The sequence below is a fragment of the Parasteatoda tepidariorum genome, chromosome 9 (assembly GCF_043381705.1).
Source record: "Parasteatoda tepidariorum isolate YZ-2023 chromosome 9, CAS_Ptep_4.0, whole genome shotgun sequence".
In the NCBI taxonomy this organism is placed as follows: domain Eukaryota; kingdom Metazoa; phylum Arthropoda; class Arachnida; order Araneae; family Theridiidae; genus Parasteatoda; species Parasteatoda tepidariorum.
The window spans coordinates 64,543,507-64,570,257 of NC_092212.1; the positions used below are offsets into that span (position 1 = coordinate 64,543,507).

The window sequence follows — 26,751 nt, forward strand, 5'->3', positions numbered from 1 at the left end:
CAACTATGTATACTAAATCACCAAATATTATTCTAAATTACTAAGTGTTAACTAAATACTAAACTACATTCATAATTTAGTATTTAGTAATAGTCATAATTATTACTAATCATAATTTTCTATACCACATACATTAATTAATCATGAGTTGTTCGTAAATTCCTTTCAGCATTTGATGCGCTACACTTATTGATATAGAAATGCTGAAAATCATTGCAGTACTTTAAAGAGAAAAAACTAACGAAACAAAAAAAGAAAGATAAAATTAAGAATTATTAGTAATAGTCTATGAATTAGTAATAATACTCTTAATTTAGCACATAATTATTTAGTAACAATCTATTCTATATTTTAATATTTCAATACTAAACTATATATACTAAGTACTATACAGTATTTAGTAACAATTTATTACAGTTTAATGCTCAACTATGTATACTAAATTACCAAATATTATTCTAAATTACTAAGTGTTAACTAAATACTAAACTACATTCATAATTTAGTATTTAGTAACAGTCATAATTATTACTAATCATAATTTTCTATACCACATACATTAATTGATCATGGGTTGTTCGTAAATTCCTTTCAGCGTTTGATATGCTACACTTATTGATAAAGAAATGCTGAAAATCATTGCAGTACTTTAAAGAGAGAAAGAACTAACGAGACAAAAAATAAAATAAAGGTAAAATTCAAAGAAGAAAAAAAAAAGAAGCAATCAGTAACTCCCTTTTCACTTAAAAGCACTTCGTAAATAATCAGAGACGAAAGAATTCTCGCCATTATCAAATTGGACTTCGGCTCACGTATATTGAAATACCTTCGCCTACTCCGCCCATTACTATCCTTTATTGGTGACCTTTGAGGTCGCCTGCCCATTGTCCTTTTCAAGGCAATGCTATTTGTTCCATAGCTCTTTTCTTTTGAACTCTAATCCTCTTTTCCCTTTCGTTCGATTTTGCTTTTTTGCTATTCTCTACAATTTACATGAGTATTATAATCCTTCATTCGCCGGGTTCTATTCAGAAAAACGTTCTTCTAACATCTGACAATCATTGTGGAGGATTTGCTACATTCCAAGTCAGTGGGTTTCTGTTGGCATTGGGGCAATGGCCCGTTCTGTAATTCTATTTGCACCGATGTGTTTGGTATAGAAAGATGTGGTTTAAAAAAAAATGGTACCGGATATTTGTTTGCTTTTTGAAAATTTATTATTTTTCATTTGGCAAAAAGAAGTTATAATAAAAAGCTAGACGATTGCTTTGAAAAGACAAGATGGATTATTTAATGCTATCTGGCTTCAATATCTCTGCAGGAGCCACGATGGCTCAGGGGTTAGAGGGCTCGCCTTCCAATGAGATTAATCTGGTTCGAATCCCAGCAATGGCTAGTCGATACCAATTCCGTATCCGGCTCGCCCCGACCATAGTGCTGATGTGAAATATCCTCTGTGGTAGACGGATCATGAGTTACAGTCCCCCAGCCGTCAGGCTAACCGTGGGAGGTTCTCGGGGTCTTCCTCTCCATGTAACGCAAATGCTGGTTAGTTGCATCAAAAAGTCCACCGCTTAGGCAAATTTCTCCCAATACTTGATCCAGGAGTTACCTTGTTCTCTGGATCGGGTTCAAAATTACAAGGCTACGATGTTGAACATTAGTAGTCGTAAACCCAAAAATTGGGTCAACTGTTCAACGACTGCTTTTTAGTAAAATATCTCTGTAGGTAACTAAATTTCGATATTTCAGATGCAATAGCTCAGAAAATAGAGCTTTCGATTCCCAAATGAGATGATCCAGGTTTTAATCTTAGTGACGGCTTGCTGTTTGATACGAATTCTAATCATAGTTCGCATGGAACTGATCACAGTGCTGACGTAAAATATCCTCAGTGGTAGACGGATCGTGAGTTAGAATCCCCTTGCCATCGGGCTAACCATTGGAGGTTATCGTGATTTTCCTCTTCCATGTAACGCAAATGCATGTTAGTTCCTTCAAAAAGTCCTCCACGAAAGCTAATTTCTTTCCAATGCTTAATCCAGACGTTCCATTATCTTCTGGGTTTGGCTCAAAATTGCAAGTATAATATTGCTAGTAAAGACTATATTGCTAGTCGTAAATTCAAAATTTGGTCTTCTGTTCAACGCCAGTTATAAAATAAAATGGGAAACGAAGATCTGGGAACATTTCGTGATAGGACGCCGTTAAGAACTACTATAAGGAGATTCCAGTCAACTGGGGTAACTCTGCCTATTTCTTAAATTAAGTTTGGGCGCGAAAGAGTAGTTATTTTGGTCTCAGAGACCGCTGTAAAAAAATATTCAAGTTAATGTAAGCAATACTGAGACAGGAATGTTTCCATTTATGATAGCTTATCAGCGTGAAAATTATTAATTTGTGAAGTGACTGTTGGGCAAGCAATTTGATTTTCTTATCTCATTTAAGACCAATTTGGTTAATAGACATCAGTGTACAATGTTTTAGAAAGAAAAAAAAAGAATAAGTATTCTTAAAGTTAAAGCTAAAAGTTAGTGTTTAAATGGATTTTAATTATTGGTTATTAAAAGTTCCTTTAGAACAAATTTTAATTTTTTTTAAACTATATTTTTACCTAAATGGGCCATTTATAGGTATTTGAATTGAATTTAAGTGGTTATGGTAACTGTATTTGTTTGTAAACTATTGTGTTAAAAAATATAGTGTATATAATATAAACCATAAACCACTAAGAGCAACTAGTGTTAAAAAATATTGTTGTCACAGAAAATTCAGTGTCAGGTATAAAAATTTTTGACATTACGGTAACCAAACAAATCTCACAAAATCTGTTCCCATATATATATATATATATATATAAGTTCAAAAAGAGTAAGTTCTTTTTTCATCTTTTTTGCGGATATAATCGTGTGGGCTGATGAAAAGATTATGCCCTTTATCTTCCGGTTTTTTCTTAAAATTTTCATCCTTTTTTTTTTTTTGAATCAGTTGTTTGTTATTTTTTTCTTTAATTATTATTCCCCCCCCCCTTTTGCATATGTCTATAATTTTCTTTTGTTTTATCTTCTTTTTGAACTTATCTAACTAATGAGTTTACTTGCAGCTTTTGCGCAATAAATGAAACTTATTGTTTTTCTTAACTTTCATCGTGTTTTCTTGTATTAATTTATTTTGTTGTATATATATATATATATATACATGCAACTTTTGATTTTTATATTCTTCAGACATAATTCAAGTAAGATCGTTCTGATTTCATATCACCAAAACTGAAAAGCAGCACCTGCTTCTTTTTCGTACATCTCTTACTTTTTTTTTTCCTCTAAAAATGTTGAGACCACAATATTTCCGCCGAAGGTTACGGGAAAAAAAAAATAATAACAGCGACACAATGAATGACGTGCATAGGGTTATCCGTGACACCACTGATGAGAAGCCACACTTAAAATTCCTGAAAAACAATCATGCAAATCCCTTTTGGCATTCTTTTTTATCGCCATGATGAGAGAGAGAAAGAAAGAATAAGGCGTGCAGGTATTTAGACCGCATTCTTTCGTAACTACTGTCGCAGTGTGGATTCCTCTTATACGTAACTGTCACTGTCACGGACAAGAAATACCATTTTTTTTATTTGAACAATTAAAAGCACTAATGGAAGATAGGCGTGACGTAGTCCATCCTGGACATATCTTAATTATAAAGGTGAGAAATTAAAAGCTGAAAGAACAAAAACCGAATCACCCAGTGGAACAAAATATTCGATATTTAAATACCATGGAGTTGATATTTGTATATGATATCGGTGCTGCGGTTATAAATATCAGCATTAAAATACGAGACTGATATTTAGAGAGTATTATTTTTCAGAATGTAGAGAAAATATTCGAACCATTAAAAGGGACTAATGAAAAATAGACGTGATGTTGGCCATTCTAAACATATCTTAATTATCAAGGAAAGAAATTAAAATCTAAAAGGACAAAAACTGAATCAACCGAATGGAACAAAATATTCGATACCATGGAATTGATATTTATGTATGATATTGTTTCCGTGGTATAGAAATATCAGTATTAAAATACGGAACGGATATTTAAAAATAATATTTTTCAGAATTTAGAAAATTTATTTAAATAATTTAAGGTATTAATAAAAGATAGACGTTACGTGGTCTATTCTAGACATACTTTAATTATCAAGGTAAAAAATTTAAAGCTGAAGGGACAAAAACCGAATCACACAGTGGAACAAAATATTCGATATTTAAATACCATAGAACTGATGCTTTGTGCACAATATCGGTTTCAAGGTATTTAAATGTTGGTACTAAAACAGGAAACTGATATTTAGATATTAATTGTTCAAAATACAGAACAATTATTTAAAAAATTAATAGTAGTAATAGACATGGCATGTCTCCACACTGTTTTTTATAGGTATCCGATTAGACCACTAGGATGGTAAATCAGTTTACGAAAGAACCATTTAATACAAAATCTATTAAAAATTCGAAAGTGGTAGCAAATATATGTCTAAAAATTTGCTTAATTTATGAACATTATTGGTTTGTCTTATTTACTTGTCAACCACTGCAGATTCAATTCTCAAATATATATGATAAATTTCTCTTCAATACTTTTAAAGTAGAATTTGGGTTCATGCACACAACTGGTTTTTCTTTTCAAATTTGAGGAGGAGAATGCATGTATATATAATATATAGAGCATAGATAAAGCAGAATATATAAAGCATATTTTACATAAGAAAAGGAAGTTTTTTAATACTGCTCTACCTTTCAAATTTAATTCGTTTTAAAATGTTTAAGCTTATTTTTAAAATACTCTAGTTCTACTAATAAAAGCTAAAATGGTTATTAAAAGTTATTTAAAAGTTTCAAGGTTTAGTTTTTTAAGTATAAAGTCATAGATTTGTAATCAAATAAATAAATAATTAAAAAAATATTTTGTTAAAAATTTTATTCATAAAAGATTTTTTCTCTGGAATTTGAAACGCATCCAAATTTTTCAAAACATTTGCTCCTCAATTTAATAAACCTTCATTTTTCGAATTTCACGTTTGAGCGAATTTTTCTAGTTTTCCAACTGAAATGGAGGCAAAAAAACTCTTATTGAACGAATATTTAATCCAAAATTTACAAATAAAAGCAAAAATTAAGAAAATTCAATTTTTTTTTTCTTTTTTGATTAAGTTGACTTTTAAAGCTTTATTCTCAGTCCTGAGATCTCTAAAGATGCGACGATAAAGTTACAAAAAAGAAAAGTTAAATTGTTTGTTTATCAATAACACGCACAACCGAAATTCAAGAATTTTTTTTTTTTTAAAAACAAATTCTACTTATTTTTTCTGGCAAATTGCACAAGTGTGCTTTAACTACTAGACCTTGATATCATTCGATATGTAAACATAAATAACAGAAAGTTGCTTATGAGAAAAATTATTGCATAATTGGACAAAAATGCAGAGGTGAAAAACATAGTCACCGTACTGGATACATTTCATATTATGTGAAACAATCTTGAAACCAACTTTACAAAAATATAATTGAAAAATGTTTTCAAAGAACTGGAATTCAAAGCTCAAAGGTACATTCATACACTGTAAAAAACATTTGTTAAATTTAAGGTGGAAAAAAACTGCCAGCTAGTGGGCCAGTAAAAAACCATTCTTTTTTCTCACAGAATCTTGTTATTTAAAAACAAATATCTATTTTTTCAGCAGATAAATACTGTTATTTTAACAAGCAAACTCTACAAAATAACTATATCGACATTATGCACGGTGCAAGCCGAGAGCAACAATTGAACGACCTGTCGACGCAGAGATTCAAACCTGGGTCAACACATAGTACTACAAGAGCTCTGTTCCTTAAGCTACAGCAGCTCTAGGGTCTCAATTGAGACACTAAAGCTGCTGTAGGTATATTATGGTATTATGATAAGTATATTATGTAGTTCGGTATGTGCTGTAGGTGTATGCTTTTTATCATATTAAAATGAAGAAAAATCGTCAAACTGTTTTTTTTTTAATCTTAAAAGTCTTCCTTATTAAAATAATATTCAGTTGTAAAAATGTTTGAAACTATAGTAACCCATCAGTATAAAAATGTTTGGCAATTTAACTTACCAAAAGCCTATATCTAAAGAAATATAATAAGACATAGTATCAATTTAACAATGAAATCGAATCGCAGTTTTACTTATATAATATTCAAAACCTTAAAATTATTGTTAAAAATAAGAGAAAGAATAAAAAGTAATCGTAAAATGATTTGAGAAAATGTAGAGTTATTCTACGGTAAACGAAAACTAGACGCAAATGAATTTGCAAGTATGCAAATGAAGGAAATAATCCCAGATATTACAAATAAAATTTTGATTCCTGATTAATTCATTAAATTGGGATCAGAATGTATTATTTAATAAGATAAATAATGACATGTTTATCTTATAAATATACATTTATTAAAAAAAGAGACAAAAGATTTCGCATAAATGTATAAGAATATAATTTAACAGAACATTACAGGCTTCGTGCTATTTACTATTGGTTAAAAATTCATAAATATTAAATTTCGTTTTACAAATTACATGCATATAAGATCATTTTAAATTCTGGTAAACAACCCAAAATGTTTGATCTATCACGTGGCCTATCTATTATAAACAATTTAACATGAAAACGAAGTTGAAAAAAATATGATAGAGGCAAAAAAAAAAAAAAAAAAAAACCAGTNAAAAAAAAAAAAAAAAACAGAGCGTATTGTAGCCTGTTTGGTAATCATAGCTCTTCTTTAGACGAAGATGAGCGCTATTTGTGCAAAAAAAATAATAATCTTTTATTCGATTGAAAGCGGTGGCAGCAGTTAAAAACAAAATGGAAGCCAAGTGCACGCCCATAATGTCACGATTATTGAGTAGATTTCTTCAGCACAATGGCAACGAACTTCCGGGTCTACAATATCAAGGGTTGGGGGGAAAAACCTCCAAATATAAACGATTTTTTTTAATATTATTAGTTTACTTAGTTTTTTCAGATTCTTGTCAAGCGGTTGTACACCTGAAAAGATGAGGTCAAAGTGTATTATTTCGTGTATCATATCTAAATTGATTCGTTCTCCTTGACTGTAATTAAATAGTTTTTACAGTTAAAAAAAATGCAATGGTTGAATGTCAAGGGCGTCGGCTGTTAAGAGATGATGTCCGAAAATAAAGGTTTAAGGGTAACGATTATAAAACTAATACTGTGATAACATGTGAACCGTAACATAACAGGTTTGCTGAAATTTGAAGGAATTGTCGAATTATCTACCTTGAAGCTTTTCAAAAAAAATTTTTACATTAATTTGATCAATAAAGTAACACGAAATGGGTTTTAAGGTATTTTCTTTAAAGGTAAGAGTAATAACACTTGAGAGTAGAATACTTTTGGCTAGTCTTTAAAGTACAGAATTAACAAGAAGTAAGTTTCCAACTTCAGAGAACTCCAAAAAGCTTTCTATTATTCCAAATGAAATAAAATGAGAATGACTGACAATTCAATTAGTGTGCTTGAAATAACTTGATTAAGAGTTTTAAAGATAGATAGCGTAGTAAGACAAATTGGTTTTTACATTCATTAAAAATTTGAAACATCATTTGCGTAACAGCTCAACCGTATACAGCATAAACGTGTGGGACCGATTTCAAGAGAACTTTTTAATTCTCTAAATGGAACGAATTTACATAGCGCTACATTTCTTGTTAACTCTAAAGTTTTTTGAGACTGTTAACTTTAAAGTATTTTAAGCCCGAAATTTTATCTACGAACAGCTAGTGGTGGAAAATAAAGCAAGTATTACGGTTAACATAAAGCAAACGCAAAGCAAAATCACTCTATTTCCTGCAAGAAATTGCATCTTAACATTTTTGCTTTTTGACAGAGGGTCACATTTCATATTAACATTTATTATAATTATTATTATTATTATGTTACTTATTCTGTGCTTATATCTTCTGACTCCAATGAGCGTTGCTTATGATCATGCTTGTGTATGATAAAAATTGACTTATTCATTTTTGTATTGTACCAAACTATGTTTAAATACAATTTCATTAAAATTGTATAGTAGTTCTAACATAAATGGAAGGAACCTGAATAATCACTTAGTTTTGTTTACCAGTGTATTTTAATTTTAAAAATTTAGAAGCTATCCGAAAAATTTTATGGAGGAAAGAAGCTGTTTCTCAAACAAATAATTTATTGCATGAATAAATACTTTTATGACTGAATGAATGATTTGTGAGATGAATTAAAATTTTTATAATAATACATAAACATAAATCAGGAATATAACTTTTCCTTAAATTTTTTGACAGTTTTGATTGTACTAAATAATTGCTCCAGCAAGTATAATAGTACATACGATCCCCTTGATGGTCAGGATAACTATTGACTGTTATTGGCAACTTCATACGTTAAAACTTTGTTCGAAAAAACATTTCTTACATCTGTCAAAGAACTGAAAATTGTCTTAAATTGGAACCAAAAAATAACCGGTATTTATAAACAGGAGTTGCAAGATTGATTTGGTAAACTTAGTACATTTCCCGAGTGTGACTAAAAATTGAAAATATCTCTATCTTAGAACCAAAAATATCGTTTATTTATGAACAGCGTTTGCAAAGACAGTGAGCTTATAGTACATTCTCCGCGACTGGCTAAAAACTGAACATTTTTCTACCTTTGAACCAAAAAATATCCTGTATTTATTAGCAACGTGGGAAGGGTTAATTCAAGGAACTTATAGTACATTCCTAGTCTGGCTATAAACTGGAAATTGTTCTATTTTAGAACCAAAAAATACCCGGTAATTATAAACATTGCGTGTAAGTTTGGGAGGAATTTATTAAAGGGAGGTAAAGAACAACGGGGCCCACCCTTATCGAACAAGGATCAAAACATTTACCTGTCATTCAGTCATACTAATGTCAAGTTTATATAAACAATCAGGAAATAAATATATGACTCACCTTTAAGTTTTCTAACTTTGGCTATGCTAGGCTTTCCACTGCGATATTTATCTTCAATCATAGTCACATAACTACATGGAAAGTCATCCACGTTCTCCAGGTCGTAAAACTCCGCCCTTCCGTACAAGAGAGTGTCAATTTCTTCCTCTAATGTGCAATCAACAGAACCAGCTTCTAGCTGGGACCTTAAATTGGCACACAGAGGGTCTTTTAGGATGGACTTAGATTGTATTTTGGGACCATTTTGATCTCCAGAAACATCGGTAGTCCGGCCTGATTTTTTATCCTTATCGGAAACACTATCCGTGGGGTTTAAAGTCGAAACTTTTACATCTGTGTTGAACCGAACGGTTTTTGTGTAACTGGGGTGAGAAGTTTTTTCTGCCGAAGTATCTGAGTAGCACTGATCAGGTACGGGATTTATCGCACTGCTATCTTGCACTTCCTGTCGCCTTTCTTTATGAGCAAACAATGAATCGGAGTTCGAAGATTCGCACTTCTGGATGGCACTCAACAAAGACTGTCGAAGGTACATAAGGTGGTCTAAATTGACGTCATAGAGACTGGAGTCAGATCGCCTGGAGCCAGGAGGCTCTCTCATAGGCGAGATATGTCCCTGACGACTTATGACTTTAGTGCCCATCATGATTCGAGGCTTTGTACTTCGGCTTTGAGGTGAAGAGTTTGAGTCCGTGTAGAATTCATTGAATGCATTGGATTGACCAACAGCATCCGGTCCATAAAGAGATGGATCTGGAATCTCAGGTGTTGGACATAGGCTCTTGTAACCACTATCTATTGAACTAGAACCCGCGTAGCCAATAGAATCCCTATCTCCTTCGGGATTGCCAGATGATTTAACTGTTTTTTCAGTTGGCTCAGTCAGATCATAGTAATCATCCGAATCATCAGGAGGATCATATGTCAGGACACTGATAGTGTCCAATAGGGGATTTGACGAACATATCGATGCCGCTTCGTCAAAGTCATTGGACGACAGCGACGTCGCACGCCGTCTATTGTTGCGCGGGAGTGTAGAATATGGATTCTGTTGGTAAATTGAAGGTCCATAGATGCGCTGGTGTTTACCAGAGCTCCTTCTCGAACGTGAACGTGACACGTCGTACTGAGAAGATAATTCCGTAAGATCTCCTCTACTTCCATGACCGATTTGATCTACCGCACTCACATCAATTCCCTGATCCTCATCACCGTGTGTCTGGAGGATACTTTTACTGGAATGAGATGGCTTTGGTCCAACGATTTCCTCAAAGATTGCGTACATCTGGCACATAGGAAGATGGGAATCATTCCTTTCTCATACTGACTATCTGGAAGAGAAAAAAAAAAGATTTAGATGTCAATAATATACTACATGGTAAAATTACTTTTTATCACTTCAATCAAAGATCAGAGGAGCTCCAATCATCCAAATCAAACAGATTCAAATTCAGTTCATGCAAATGAGAAATTGGTAAGAAAAGAAATGCTTTAGGATGAGAATAACATATCTTATTTATCGCATTGAATTAATTTCATGACTACGAAAAAGAAAAAAAGACATTTTTGCAAAGATGAGGACGTTTTATAAATCCATACCTGCCAACTTTTACGCATTTCGCATAAAATTTTATTTTTATATTTAAAGTGGTATTAAATATATAAAAAAATTTTTCTTTTATAAACTTATATTTTAAATTATTTTGATCACCACTATTCTTAAAAAAATTAAGCATGTATGTTANCTGCCAACTTTTACGCATTTCGCATAAAATTTTATTTTTATATTTAAAGTGGCATTAAATATATACAAATTTTTTTCTTTTATAAACTTATATTTTAAATTATTTTGATCACTACTATTCTTAAAAAATTAAGCATCTATGTTAATATGTGTTACTGATATGGTTGTCAGCTGAAGCCTTTTCAAATACAACGTTTTACTTACAATTGAAATTTTAATTCCATTTTTCTACCACTGGGAAAAATCATAATGGAAGGGATCAAAAGTGGGCAGGTCAGGTATGTAAATCCTATGTTTCTTGTTTGCCATGAATATTCATAACCAGACATTTTTTAATAGTTTTATATTTTTCAAAAGCAATCTTATAAGTCAACGATATATATGAATACTACAATTTTTTTTAAAAAACTAGATTGTTTTTAGTTCTTTTTTCCCACAGGTAATCTAAATAGTAGTTCATGATTTAGATAAGATCAAAGAATTAATCGACTAATTTAAATTCAATATAAAGTTCAATAACAAACTGTTTTTTATTAAAAAAAATAAATGTTTTTTAATTTTTTATATGCTAGTGGTAGANATAGTCGACGATTTGAATGATAAGATTTCAGAAAATTGAGGTTCAACGATATTAAAAATTGTTTTTTAAAATTAATGCATTGATAAATTCCGATTTCAAATTGCAGTTACCTTTATTATTCCCTAGCAATAGAAATTGACTTTGAGCACAGACTTTATATATAAGAAAACAACACTAGCACAATGTACCTTTATTAGATATGTTTCAAACAGATATAATAACAACAAATAAAATTTGCTAAAACGAGTTCTTTGCTCCTTGCTGTGTGTCAATTAAAGAGTTTTTCATTGATTTACTCGTACATTAAACAAATGCAGTTTCCTGCTAAACCGGTCATTTAGTTCTAATCATGATCACGAGAAAGAAATTTAAAATCTGAACATTTAGGCTTTTATTTCTCGTTGCATTGTTTTTAGCTGGCTGTGTGCGGTGATTCGTATTAATTTAAGTTCTTTGTAATATGAGACAATAGCGATTCCATTAATTCTATATCATCAGCTTCTGAAGAAAAAAAAACGGATTGACCGTTAAATTGAATCTTGTTATTATTTTTTAAAGAAATAACTAGAGGCCTCCACTAGTTAAAACTTCTATGAATGATTCGCAATTACCATTGTGTCCTTCTTAAAATCCGATGTAAAAGCAAAGAATATTCAGTTTATAAAATATATAATTATTATAATTTTAGTAACGAAGTTTTATTTATAATCTTATACATGAAAAAGTAGATTTGACAAATATTTTCTGTACTTTTTTCAAAAAAGAAAATAATAATTTTGAAATACAGAGTGTCTGACGCAATAAGAAGAAATTAATTAAGAAATAATTTTACTCGTTAGCGAGGCATATATCATAAATACAGCTTAAATAGAAAATAGTCTCTATTTCTCTTAAATTAAGTTTTCATATTTTTAAAAATTTCAACATATTTGTTACAATTTGCAGTTGGCAACATCTGCTCTCTCTCTGTCTCACTTGTTTCGCCAATAAAAAAGAATAAAACACTGAAATTATAATAACTTTTCAACAAAGTTGAATTTAAAAATATTAAAAAAATAAGTGACAGAATCGAAAGTTCATTTTTTTTTATTTTATTGTACTTGTACATTTTTTTACTCATTTTCTAATTTCAGAATTCTTAAGTTTTTGCGAAGCAATGTAAAATTTAACGTTAAGTTGAACATCAAAAACAGCAATGGCAACTTCTTTTGCAATGTTTTCTTTTTAAATAGAAAAACAATAAAAAAATAATTTCTTGATTTTCACTTTTAATTTCATAAAAATGATCTTATTTAAAAAATATATATATTATCTTGTATGATGTAACAATTTATAAGTACTTTCTATTTACACCAAATTTTCCGATTTTTATTTCAATAAACCTTTTGCCCTCGTTAATTAATCCAAATCTTTTGAAATAGTAAACTAAATCTTTTGCATTTATTAAAAATGCTACATTTTTTTAAATATTTTTAAAAAAACAAATAAATAGTTGCAATGTACTTATCCCTTTTCATATTTTAGTCTAATTTAGTACATTAAGAATAATAGAATATTTTATGAAAAAAAACTATTTTTGATAGTATAGTTTCATAAGAATATAATTAACCACAATGACACTTTTTAAAAAATAATAACAAAGTTTTCCTACCGTTCATTTTTGTGCACTCTACGATAACATTTTATGAACATAACTGAATAAAAACGATTTAAATGTGATAAACGGAAAAGAAAATGAGCTCTTACTCAACAACAATAAACCTTACAAGGACGCCCCGAAGTTAATAGCGCTATGCGTGACTTTCTGAGAAAGCCTAATAAAACAAACATGAATTTCTTATTATTCATAATATACTTAAATAATCTTAATCTAATTACTTAAGAAAAGTCGACAGCGCACTAAAAATACTTTTTTAAGCATCTACAAACAATAAAGAGAAAATTCAAGTGATCTAGTGATAAGATTTTGATAAATAAAGTGGCAAGGATTAAAAGAGCTATTAAGAGACAATATTTTTTTTTTGGTAACTTCAAACCGTGATCATAGAAAAAACAATTAAGTTTGATATGAATTGATTGTAAATACAAAATGATGATCGATTGATGAGAGTTAGCTAATTGCTCAATAAAGCTTTTTTTGGTTTGTTTGTCATTTTATTTATTGTTACAGTGGGGAATATAAAAAGTTGATATTTACTGCGTGTGTGTTGATAAAAGTTTTTTTTAAGGACTTAATGTTTATAGTTTTATTACTTTCATGCATAGAATATTTAAAAGGGATCAATTATGAGGTTGATAAATTAATGATATGAAGTATTTTATTTTTTATTAAAATATGATTTAGCAGTATTCAGCCTTCTGATAGTTTTCTTTAATAGTTTGATCACTTTTTTCACTTTAAATAGTTCGGTAAATTAATTTTTTTAAGAAATGTTCTTTTTTGAAATTAAAATGGTGGCAACTTGTTCAAAAACATTGAAAACAAATTTTCATTAGCTAAAAATAATAATTTGTTACATTTTCAAATGTTTGCATGTTCTGGAGTGCTTTTTTTAAAACTATTTCCTGTAAAAACACTCTTAAAAAAATTGTGTTCGATTGCTATCGCTAATACATATTATTAAATTACTGTTCTTCTTGAAATTTATAACAATTGTAAACAAACTTTTGTGACAAAACAAACAAAACATACGGGTGTATATTAACTTTTGAGTTAGAACTGTACGATTGACTTCATAACTTTATTGACAGTACAAACAGAACAATACAGATAAATACTAACTATTCTGCCAAAACATAAGGCCTTGAAAAAACGGATTTTAAAAACAGTCAAACTTCCGAAAATATTAATAGCAAAAATCATTTCCAACTAATAAATTAGATTAAAGGAATAAAGTAATAAAAATCTAAACGGTATTTTTCCTTGGTCAAGCAGAACAAATTCGCAAAACATGGACAATTTTTATCAAACATCTTAGATTTTAAACGAATTCAAAACATGGCAATCATTTTCAAAATCGCAGCCTTTAAAACATGCCGCCCCTCTAACTGATAATACGCGGAGTTGAATAACGTGTAATTTGTTTTTACACGCATATTTATAATCACAATTCTAAAGTAAATGGCAGAATAGAATTTTTTTTTCAGATTTCAATATCATAAATCTTTTTAATGATATCTTTAACCGGTGCGGATGAATGATTGCTAAAGGTTATAATCTTTTTCTGTTTCTAATATCTGCGAGAAAATAAAGAAAAGCAAACGATGAGTCCGATCTATCAATCTATTTACATTCAATTCACTGGTTTTGAAAATATATAATTTGAATTCGAAATCGTCTGCTTCGGAAATAAAAGCAAACCATATGAATGGAAAGTTAATCTGGTTATAATGATTCTTAATGAAAAATATAAAAAAAGAACGAAGAAAAAAAACGTAATAATAGTTTTCCGAATTATCTAGTTCTTATCTAGTGCGAAGTAATTAAGAAGGAGAAAAAAACTAGGGAAGAGAAAATAAAATAAAATATTTTATGTATAATTTGAATTCGAAATCGTCTGCTTCTGGAATAAAAACATATTTAAATGGAAATTTAATCAAGTTACAATGATTGTTAATACAAAACATAAAATAGTTTTTCGAGAGAAATTGTGGAAGAAAATAATTTCTTTTATTTCGACTTTTACTTTTTTTAAAAAAATTATACATAACTATAACTTTGTATAAAACAATTGGATACCTGCAAGTGACGTCAGGTAGTCAAATCGTGGCAGTGTCGATTCAGAAACTAATCAGGCTCGACACCAGCGTGACGTCACTTACAGGTTTCTAATTCAATCTGATTTAAATCACGTATTTAGGCATAATTACCTTACTTCTTCTCGAAATACAAGTAATCCATTCACATTCAAAATAGGATTTTTATAAATTGTATTTTATTAAAAAATTAAATGAAATGACATTGAAAAAATGAATTGGATTTTTCGTACAACAGTTTTGCATTTGCCCATTTTTGTAAAAGCCTCATATCACTTATAATTTTGGTTTTAAATAAATAATGAAGTAATCAAACAATGTTTAATTAATACGTGATGTTCTTAGATGAAATTTCTTAGTAATAAATAATCTATACATTTTAAATAAAATAACATTTATTACAATAATGACAAAATAAATAGCATAAATAACTTTTTCAAATAGAAATAATAATTTGAATAATATTAAATGAAGTTTCGAATTTTGGAGTTATTTAATTTGAAATTGAAATTGTTTGCTGTCAGAATGTAAGCACACAATTTAAAAGGAAAGTTAATCCCATTATAATGATTGTCAGTAAGAAATATAAAATAATGTGTTGAAAGAAATTGTTAAAGAAAAGAGAAAAGATTAAAAGATCGAGATATTTTTCATACTTTCTTAATTCCAATTTTTTTCAAAGAAATTTGCATTAAACTTTAATTTATGTAAAACCATTTTCAATTAAAAAAAAGGATACTAGCTACCTTCAGCTACCAGCTGGTTTACCTCTTTAAATAAATAGTATTATTTTCTTTACATAGTTCTATATAAGTTCTATATATATATTAATTACATAGTATTTCGTGATTTAAACCTTTAACGCAGAATTTTTATTAAACATTTTTTTATAATTTTTTCTTTATTTTTAATTAATTTAGGCAGAAATAAGAGAAGAATATTATATTTAGTATTTTAATATTTTATGGTTATGAAATATAGCATGAAACACTGGTGTCTTTTTCTGCGTTAAAGGTGAAATTTCTAAACATGGCTCACTTCCAAACAATAATTTTTCAAATTTGCACTTATTATCCATCACTTAGATCTACGAAAAACGGTCATTCATCTTTGAAATTTTATTAATTCACAAAATTAATTATTGGTAAATAATTAATTCATTCACAAAAGTAATTATTGAAAAAAAATATCGAACTACTTTTTTTGGATTTCATATTTTAATTCAAATATAAATAAACTAACAACTAAAACATTTGAAATTTTATAATAATAAATATATCATAAATAAAATAAAAATTAAAATTTTAATCAAATAAAATAAATGNTCGGATGACAGTCAACCATTTCTGTACTTCAAAATTTCTTCATTTTGCGTTTATGCTCGGTCAAAAGCACAAAAAGCTTTGCAGAAAAATTTTAAATTAGACAGAAATAGGCATTTATGAACAAAAGGAAAGAAAAAGGCATTTTCAGAAGAAAACGTTTAAAAAAGGCAGAAAAGGGCATTTATGGCATTTTGCCTGAACTTCCGGGCTCTACTCATTAGTAATAAAGAAATTGATATATGCATAAATTATACACTTTGTAGTGGAGCATATAAATTATATAGTAATTTATACAAACGCTACTGTTTTTTTTTTCTAGAGCTTATTGCTTTTTAGGGATAAAATATGTATTTTTATGACAAATTTAATGAAAATAAAATTCCATATTTAAATATGCACAAAAATGTAATGCTATAATTCAATTAAAGTCAAATCTCGTTCATGATGACACAAACGAGATATCTCGTTCTCATTAAATATTCACTGAAAACTAATAACATGATACTATTACGACTTTCGGGATTTCTTTTGTGCATTAAGGACGATACATCTTGTCTTCAGGGAAAATTCTCTGGGTTATCAAAGCAAGATGTCTATATATATGTCTATCTTCCCTATAGGTATTAAGGTCATTATAGGTATATAGGTATTTTGGAAATTTCCTTTACACAATAAACACAAGATAGCTAATATTATTTTAAATCTCACATGCGTTATAAGTCGTATATTCCGTCTCTTCTGACACCGGAGTCAAGTATCAGCGGCAGCGGTCAGTAAGCTGGTGGGAGATCACTTTGATCAGCCTGCGTAGGAACCTAGGGTGCGCGGTATCAATCCTCGTTAAATTGCTCAACCGTAAAGTGTTCGATTTCGTGCGCAGGTCGTTGGGCTACCAGAGGATCAAAATTGTGACAGCATGTTTTAGGATCATTCTCAGGGATGTTTCCAAGACCGTCGCTTATAGCCAGTACCTCCGAGAAAAGAGAAGGCCTCAACACGGGTTATCATAAACAAGAAATTTGATCCTTTAATAGTCCTAACGTAATTACATCTTTCGTATTTTCCTCCACTGGGCAGCTTAGTAGTCCGAACGCAATGACATTTTCTTATGTTTTCTCCACTGCGCAGTTTATGATCATTACGTCGGACTACTAAATTGATCCGTGCTGAGGCCTTCTTTCTTCTTGGAGGTGTTGCTATAGTCCATTGTGCAGCTCTAGTGCGACGTAAATAAACTACCTACCTACCAACTTGTCTCCTAGGTGTTTTTGCTGTGCGTAATAGACTAAATAATTGCGCCATTATATCAGATTATATTATTTATTTTTTTATTTTATTTTAAATTTGTAAATAGTGAACAAATAAAATAACAGAAATTATTATCCATTTAAAAACTTAGCCTAAAATAAAAACAAACAAAAAAAATATGCAAAAATACTTGTTGTAAATCTAATTTATTTTTAGTTAGGTGTTTGAATAAACGAATGGCGAATGACATTCTCAGGCTGCGAGCTGTAGCTGTTTAGAGATTAAAATGCAGACACACCTTAAGTCTCTGATAATGAAAATTAATGGATGTAAATTGCCGATGGATGTGAATGATCGAAATAACCTTATTTGTCAGTCAGCTTTTTCGCGAACATGATTTGAAATGTGTGAAGATTGTTCGAAATTCTTTATGGAAGACAAAGATTGATCGGTTTTTTAAATTGTTGTTTTAATTTTTATTTGTATGTTGATTATTGAAATTTAGAATACCAGATATAAAATGTAAAAGTAGTCCTAAAATTCGATCTCGTCGTTTTTGAAATATACAATGCAATAAGATTCAGTAAATTGCCGATAAATGGGAATGAATCTAATAACCTTATTTGTCTGTAAGCTTTTTCGCGAACTTATTTGAAATGTGTGAAGATTGCTCGAAATTCTTTATGGAAGACAAAGATTGATCGGTTTTTTAAATTGTTGTTTTAATCTTTATTTGTATGCTGATTATTGAAATTTAGAATACCAGATATAAAATGTAAAAGTGGTCCTAAAATTCGATCTCCTCGTTTTTGAAATATACAATGCAATAAGATTCAGTAAATTGCCGATAAATGGGAATGAATCTAATAACCTTATTTGTCTGTAAGCTTTTTCGCGAACTTATTTGAAATGTGTGAAGATTATTCGAAATTCTTTATGGAAGACAAGGATTGATTGATTTTTTAGATTGTTATTTTAATTTTTATTTTTATGTTGATTATTATTATTTTTTTTTTTATAATCGTCGTTGAACAGCCGGCCCAATTTTTTAGTTTACGACTTCAAATGTTGAACTGCCTTGAAATTGGTTGAATGCCTTGTAATTTTGAACCCAATCCAAAAGACAAGGGAACTCCTGGATGGAGTATTGGGGGAAATTCGCCTTCGTAGAGGACTTTTTTAAGGAACTAACCCACATTTGCATTACATGGAGAGTAAGACCACACGAACCTCCCACGGTTAGCCTGACTGCAAAGGGACTCTAACCCATGATCCGTCTACCACTGAGGATGTTTCACGCCAGTACTGTGGTCGGTGCAAACCGGATGTGGATTCGTACCGACCAGCTATTGCCGGATTCGAACCCGGTTCACCTTATTAGAAGGCGAGTGCTCTATCCCCTGAGCCATCGTCACTCATGTTGATTATTGGAATTAAGAATACCTGATGAAATATAAATGAATTCCAGTGGTTCGACGCTTTTTAAATATCCAATAAATAAGATTTTGTAAATTGCCGATAAATGGGAATGAATGTAATAACCTTATTTGTTAGTCAGCTTTTTCGTAAACATAATTTAAAATGTGTGAAGGTAATTCAAAAGTCTTTATCGAAGACAAGGATCAATCAATTTTCTCAAATAGTTTTCATTCTACTTTCGATTTTAATTTTTCTTTTCATGGTGATTGTTGAAATTCAAAATAACAGATAAAATATACAAGTAGTTCTAAAATTAGAATTTCGAGTGTTTCGAGATATTCTAAATCTACAATACACAAAGGCTTTTGCTCAAATGGACCTATCAGTGATTCTTTATATTGCTCAGAAAAATTCTGTCTTAGTTGAAAATCTTTTCGAAAGATCATATTAATTAACATCTTAAAAAATTTGAGAAAATCAATATTAGAATATTTGATAGCTACTGGCAGCCCAGGTAGCAAAATTTACATAGTGAATCTGCAGCATTATTTTCATCAATTTAACTTTGTCTGCAACCTCGACGCAGTCAACTGAGATTATTATTCTAAATGTTAAGCTTAATCTAACAGTGTTATAAAATTTGCAATTATGAAGTCCTTAAAAAATTATACATAAAAAAGATTTTTTAGCTTAAATTTAAGTTAAATTTGTACAATTTTTTTTTTTAAAACTGGAATAAATCCATATACAATTAATGAATTAAGTCAATTTCTTTTTTTTTTATATTTTTAGATTATGTTTTTTGCATTATTCTCTCAGTTTAGCTCCTTAGTTTTCATTATAAACAAGTTTAGAGATCTCAGGAATTTCCTTCCATTTGTTTGCTTTTTAAATATAAAAAGAAAACTTGTTCGTAAAGAAAATCTGTAGATGCCGTAAACATCTGTGCTATCGTGCTTGCAACTTACAACGATATATAATCTTCTTATCACTACTATAATGACTGTATTTTTTTATTTACACGCTTTTTCGTTCTTATTTTAAACTGCTTTTAAACTGCCAAAGCTGTTTTATTTTATCTTTAATTTCTAACTTAAAGTTCCATGTTGATTATTTAGAATTCAAAGTGTTCTTTTTTCCTTTAAAGAAAGAGCCTTTTATACTCTTCCTTTTCTCCGATGCGTATTAAACTTCACCCAGTTTTTTAAGATTTTTTATTAAATTTCGTAAAAATATATTCAAACTAAGGAGCATAAAGGAAAAAAAAAACATAAAAAGCTTACAGTTAAAATAAAATATTAATTAAATAACAGTTAAGTAACTTTAAAAATACCAGTTAATTTTTCGTAATAGTAACTTCGAACGTATTTCTTAATAAGAGGTATACAGACGCCCCTTAAAACGTTTACTTTCAGTTTATTCAAGTCACGTAAAATTGGTAACCTTTATGAACGCATGATTGACGAATATATTTAAAATATTGGAGGTGGTCTCTAAAATCAGCAAAAAGCACAAAGAGGTCATATTATTTCGTAAGAGAAGATGTCAACTATTCAAAACTATATGGGAAAATAAGAGAACGCAATAAACAATGAAGGTATTTGTGTAATGTTATAATCAAACTAAATAGTGCGTGAAAAATAGTAGCATAATTATAAATAGTAAATAATACAGTAACAATGCATTAGAAAAGTAAAATAAATTGATAATAAGAAGTAAACCGACAAATGTACGAAATAAATATATAAATAACAAAGAGTTTAGCATTTTTTTATTTCTACTTACAAAATTTTTAAATTAACAAACATTATATTAGTTTAAAATGTTCAATTTTAAAACACCCTAGTCCATTAAATCTATTCAGTTCTTCTCCCTCCCCTTAAATAATACTTCAGATTCATATGAACCGAATGAGAAAAAAAAAATTCTGCAGGCTTCAAACAATTAAAAATTACTAAATAGAAAACATATTGTTGGAAAAAAAAATAAAGAACACTTAAGATATAATTTATCTAAACTCGTCAGAAAAAATAATATTTATTATAAAAATTACAATTCTTTACGAAATAAAATTCTAAATATCGTCTTCAAATAATTATAATTCTAAATATTTTTGAGATGTCTGGAATGTCACTCGGAAGCATTCCGTAATTTATAAATCTTTCTTTGTCTTCTTTTTCCTTTTAAATTTTTTTTTCAAATAAAAAATATAATTTTTGCTCGGTTTTATGGTTTCTTGTACCCTTTATATATCTCTCTCTATATATATATATATCTATATTTAACTTTCGGAAATTTTTTAAAAATTAAAATGTGTATTTTTTGTTCCATATTTTGCCTTTATAACAACAAAATTTATAATTAGGATGTGATGTTAAGAAATATTGATCTGATTGATTTATGTTATTGTCATAATCTAAACTTTATCTGATTTTTCTTAAAGAAATAATAAATAAATTGAATGTAATAGTTTAAGTTCACTGACATTTTCGGGAGGAGAGAGGTATGCAAGCATATTATGTCAATTATTATGGTTCATTGCAGTTTAACTATATTACTCAATGTGTATAAGTGTTTATTTTTTCTTTTTAAGATTAATATGTAAAATGCTTATTTTTCTTATATTCTTCCTTAATGTGANATTATTGAAAAAAGTAATATTCATAAGAAGAGAAATAAATTTGATTTTTTTGACAACCGGGAGCGCGATTCAAATCTACTGAACAAAATTAAGGGAAATTAAAGAACGCAAAAAAGTATTTTAAATTAAATCACCAGGAGTAATCGCAACACGGAAATAGTTTATTAAACATTCCAGACATACATTCAAGATGAAACACAAGAGGTGCACCTTAAATACGAGCATTAAAAAAAAGACATCATTTTAAAACTAAATGAATTCGATAAGGTGTCTAAAAAGGAAAAATAAAGATGAATTGACCCAGTTCTCATCCTTTACGGAAGAAATCAATTAAAAAATAATAATACTAAAAAAGAAACAAATGCATTAACAGAATGCACCAAGGGCATCTATTTGTAACACAGGTAAAACCTGAAAATGCTTTCAATTGAATCACCCTTGGTGCCCGACAGCTACTTCCCAAGCCCCCGACATCTAGGTCAATACACAGGACAAGCAATAAAGGTTTTTATACAGCAATGCTTTGCTGTGACAGTAATTGGACATGTGACGGTCTTTTTTATTTTATTTGTAGAATTCCTATCTTAATGATTTTTCCATGTAAGAGTAATTTGTTTTTGTGTTAGAGAAGGTAGCCGAATGGGTAAAAAATTGATTTCTCGTAAGAACCTCATTTCTATTTTGTAAAATATTTAATAATATTACCCTTTAATTATTTTTTAATAAAAAAAAGTACACTGTATTTGAAATGCGTGCAAAATAACATATTTATTATTAGGTCAAAATTAGTTCGGTTATAAAAGTGGAAACCTTAATTAAAGTACGATATTTTTATTTAGAGGTCTTTTGTAAAGACATCAGTAAGGATTTAAGATCCTTGCTTTTCGTTTCTCTTTTGCAAAGATTTTTATAGATTTAAAATCCTTGTTTTTTGTTGCTGTTTTGTGAAGATTAATAAAGATTTAAAATCCCTGTTTTTCGTTTTTCTTTTGTATAGAATTATAAAGATTTAAAAACTCTTGTTTTTTGTTTTTCTTTTTTAAAAATTAATAAATGTTTAAAATCCTTGTTTTTTGTTTCTCTTTTGTAAAGACTAATTAGGATTTAAAACTCTTGAGTTTTTTTGCTTGTTTCTTCCTTTTTTTGTTTCTCTTTTTTAAAGATTTAAAACCCTTGTTCTTTTTATTTTTTATTTCTCGCTTATAAGGATCACTAAAGATTTAAAACTCCTTTTTTTTGTATTTTGCTGTAAATGTCAAAGTAAATATAAAGCCAAGTACCTTAAGTTTACATGTAGTGGTACCATTTCGTTACAATTTTTATTTTATAAATTTTGTTAAATTTTAACTATGCTGTTAATTTTATTCAATTTTTAATTATATTGCGGAATTGAAAATACAATAAAGATAATTTTAATTATGCTTTATTTTGTTGATTTGTTTCCTTAAGCTGTGCTATTTGGTTGCCTTATGTTATCTTATCATTTTCTTAACTATGCCATGTTAATTTGTAGAATTTTTAGTTAAATTTGTTTTATTTTACACATTCTTAACTATGCTTCTCTACTTTATTTCATTCAAATAATTATAGATATTTTGTAATACTTTTAATCGCACCTTTAATAATGTTATCATTTTTTCGTTACATTTTTAATATGGTTTCAAAGCAAAATGCTTAATAACACGCTGCTCGCCCCATTGCATTTATTAAAATCAGTGCATTGATTAGTTATTAGCAGTATTGAAATAGTGCAATTTCAATTCAATTATAATCATTCAATAAATTTATTTTGCATAACTATATTTACTTGACATTACTAAATTTGATTTGCAATAAACAAATGTTCCATTCATGTGACTGATTTTATTATATGAACTGAGACATTTGCTGTACAGTGGAATGTAATTTTTCTTTATAACATGAGAATCAATAGTAAATTTCAAGAACCAAAAAATTAATTATACGAAATTACTTAATATTGTTTCAAAAAGAAATAAGATGGAAGAAAATCTGAAAATATAGCAATACAGCCATATTCATATTTTATAATTGTGCTGAGCAGTTTAAATTAAATTCTAAAAAAATGGTTTAAAAAAAATTTAATACAAATCAAAAACTCTGCATAGCTATATTTGCGCTGTCGGCAGTGTCATGCCTGTTACTGCATACTTATTCGCATTTTTAAACACAAATGGGTTTTTTGAATCAAACACTTATTTATATTAATCTGTTTTACCCTTCTTAATTTCGGACGTGGCAAACCAAGTAAAAGAATTAATATTATTTTTAAGGTTTGTCTCTGAAATTCAAATTTGCATTTAAGTCACATAGAAAGTATTTTTTGTCCAAAATGTATAAAAATAATGTTGCCGTGCAGTAGAAAAATCTACGGAAGGGGCATAAAATTCAAAATCGAGATCTTTTTATATATTTGGCATTTTTGTTTGATAAGCAACAACAAAATAATGTTTTTCATAATAAATTTTGTCCTATCAATTTTTTCGAAATTCTGCTTTACGTTCGCATTATCATTAGCAATAGAAATATAGCGTGTATATTTTATAAAGTATATACTTAAACGGGTTTAATTATTATTCTTGAAAAATATTTATTCTCAAATGGATTTGTTTCTTCTTTTTTCAATTTCCGAATGAGACTGAATTATGAAAATGACCCATATGCCTGCTTTGTACTGCATATGAAGCACTTATTTAGGCAAATAACACACGAGGCAATTGTTCTTAATAATGAGTAAAAGCATCTGCCATTTAATGTTTCCTAGACGCAGAGGGGATGCCAAATAAAACTTTACTTTTTCCCTCTTTATCACTTCAAGATGAGCTGTATCTCCTACGCACGACAGGGGCAAGAGGAGGGTCAAGGCCCAGTCCTGGATAACACTCCCAATTACCAACAAGCATGGAACTATATCGTTCTAAAGCTGGAGAAGAAGAAGTAGAAAAAAAATTCTGCAGACCCCCCTCGAACAGCTGTGTAACATCCGTTTGTTGGTGCACCTTCTGTACTCCACCACGCTCTCTTTATGGATTTCCCTTCCTTCAGAAAAGGAAAAACATCCCACTCGAGTCTTCACCTGGTGAAGAAAAGAGACGGGGGATACTCTAGAATAGAACTCCAGGTGGTGGAATAAACTCATATTTTGAAGGGAGTTCTTGAGTCGCCCCTTTCCAAGACCACTCCTTCTTGGGAGTTCTGAATTGGTAGGTTCACGCTTTTATGGGCATTTTGGATAAAGAAATTGGGCTGAGAGTGTTCTGATTCTCAGGTGGTGCAAAAGAAAAATGTTTTTTTTTTAAAGACAAAATTATGATTTTAGAGGTAGAACCTATATTTTTTAAGGATGCCGCGAAAGTAGAAATCAAAGAAAATCAATCATTTCACCCAGAAAGCGTGTAACCTTACGAAAACCTTGTGTCGGAATTTTTTTTCTTATTGTCAGGAAAATGTTTGTACTAAAAACCTACAAAACAAAAATATTGCAGTTTCAAACTTTTTATCCTGAAAGGATTTTAAATTATTTTTTAAAGCTTTTTTAAAAAGTATTGTCTCGTCACTAAGGTAAAATGGCCACTTAGGTTCATAATGATGTTTTAAATGACGTCACACTAGCGAGAGGATCAAATTGCATTTATCCATTAAAATTTCAACGATAAGGTGGATTTTAGCTGACCATACAAGATGCTGCGAAAAGAAACTTTATAATTACCTAGATTTAAGATTATTTTCCCCTTAAGACTAGCTTTTTTCAAGTTATTTTTCACTCTAAGACAACCTCGATTTAAGGTTTTAATATAGAAGGTTGTTTTCCAAAGTTTTTGATTAGAGCAGTGTTTCTCAAACTTATGACTTTTGTGTACCCTTTCTGAATTTTTCGTAATGGTGTGTACTACTAATTAAAAAATTAATGTATTTTTTACTATAAAAAAATTGCACAAAAGTTAAAAATCATAATTGGCTGTTGACACCACTAATTATTAACTGTTAACTCTGGAAAAAATACCCAATAGAAAAATACGTGATCGTAAATTTTCGTGGCTAGCTTTGTTATATAAATTATCGTTTGCTGTAGGATATTTAGCATACGAACGCGTACCCCCGCCAAATTGTTCCCGTACCCCTGGGGGTACGCGTACCACACTTTGGGAAACACTGGATTAGGGTAATGAGCGTAGAATAGAGCAGGTTGTGACAGATGTCTTAAGATTTGAAGGTTTACAGGTAAACCGCATAAAAATCCATTTTAGGTTTACATTAAAAGGTTTTTGCTGAGTGAAAATAAACCTTATTTTGCTATCTGGGTCAAATATTACATTTGCAAAATCTTAACTAATTGATAAACAAGAAGTAATAAATTAGTAAATAATTACGAAACTTGAAAGAAGTATAAATATGGTTTTTGTTTATGATACTTGAGTTTCTTTCTAAATTAGAGGGAGTCGGTAGGGCATATACCAACCCAGAAGGCCTAAAACCTTACGGTAACCTTGTGTCAGAATTTTTTTTTTTTTTTTTTTGTCATGAAAATGTTTGCACTAAAAACCTTTTTTCAAATAAAGCAAAAATATTGCAATTTGAAACTTTTCATCCCAAAACGCTTGAAAATTATTTTTTAAAGCTTTTTTAAAAAGTATTGTCCCTAATGACGTTTTAGTGACGTCACACTGGTGACAGGATCGCATTGTTCATTAAAATTTCAAGACAAGGTGGATTTTAGCAGAGACTTTGTGAAAAGAAACTTTATAATTACCTGGATTTAAGATTATTTTCGCCATGAGAGTAGCTTTAATAAAGGAATTTTCCACCCTTGAAAACCCTAAATCAACCTCGATTTAAGGTTTTTATATAGAAGGTTGTTTTCTAAGGTTTTGGATTAGAGTAATGTGCGTAGAAAAGAGCCGATGGTCAAAGATCTCATTTTAAGGTTAGAAGGTTTACACTTAAACCGTATGACAAACCTTTTTAGGTTTACATTAAAAAGTTTTTGGTAA

The 26,751-nt window shown here is 29.4% G+C and overlaps 1 protein-coding gene across 1 annotated transcript in view; it reads right to left on the bottom strand.

Moving 5' to 3' along the window:
- Positions 1–9,025: 9,025 nt before the first annotated feature.
- LOC107450885 (uncharacterized) overlaps positions 9,026–26,751 on the bottom strand; it is a gene marked incomplete at its 3' end in the record, with an annotated part of 39,786 nt that continues 22,060 nt past the window's right edge. Inside the window, 1 exon segment of the mRNA XM_071184959.1 lies at positions 9,026–10,360. Coding sequence (XP_071041060.1) covers positions 9,026–10,323 — 1,298 coding nt within the window.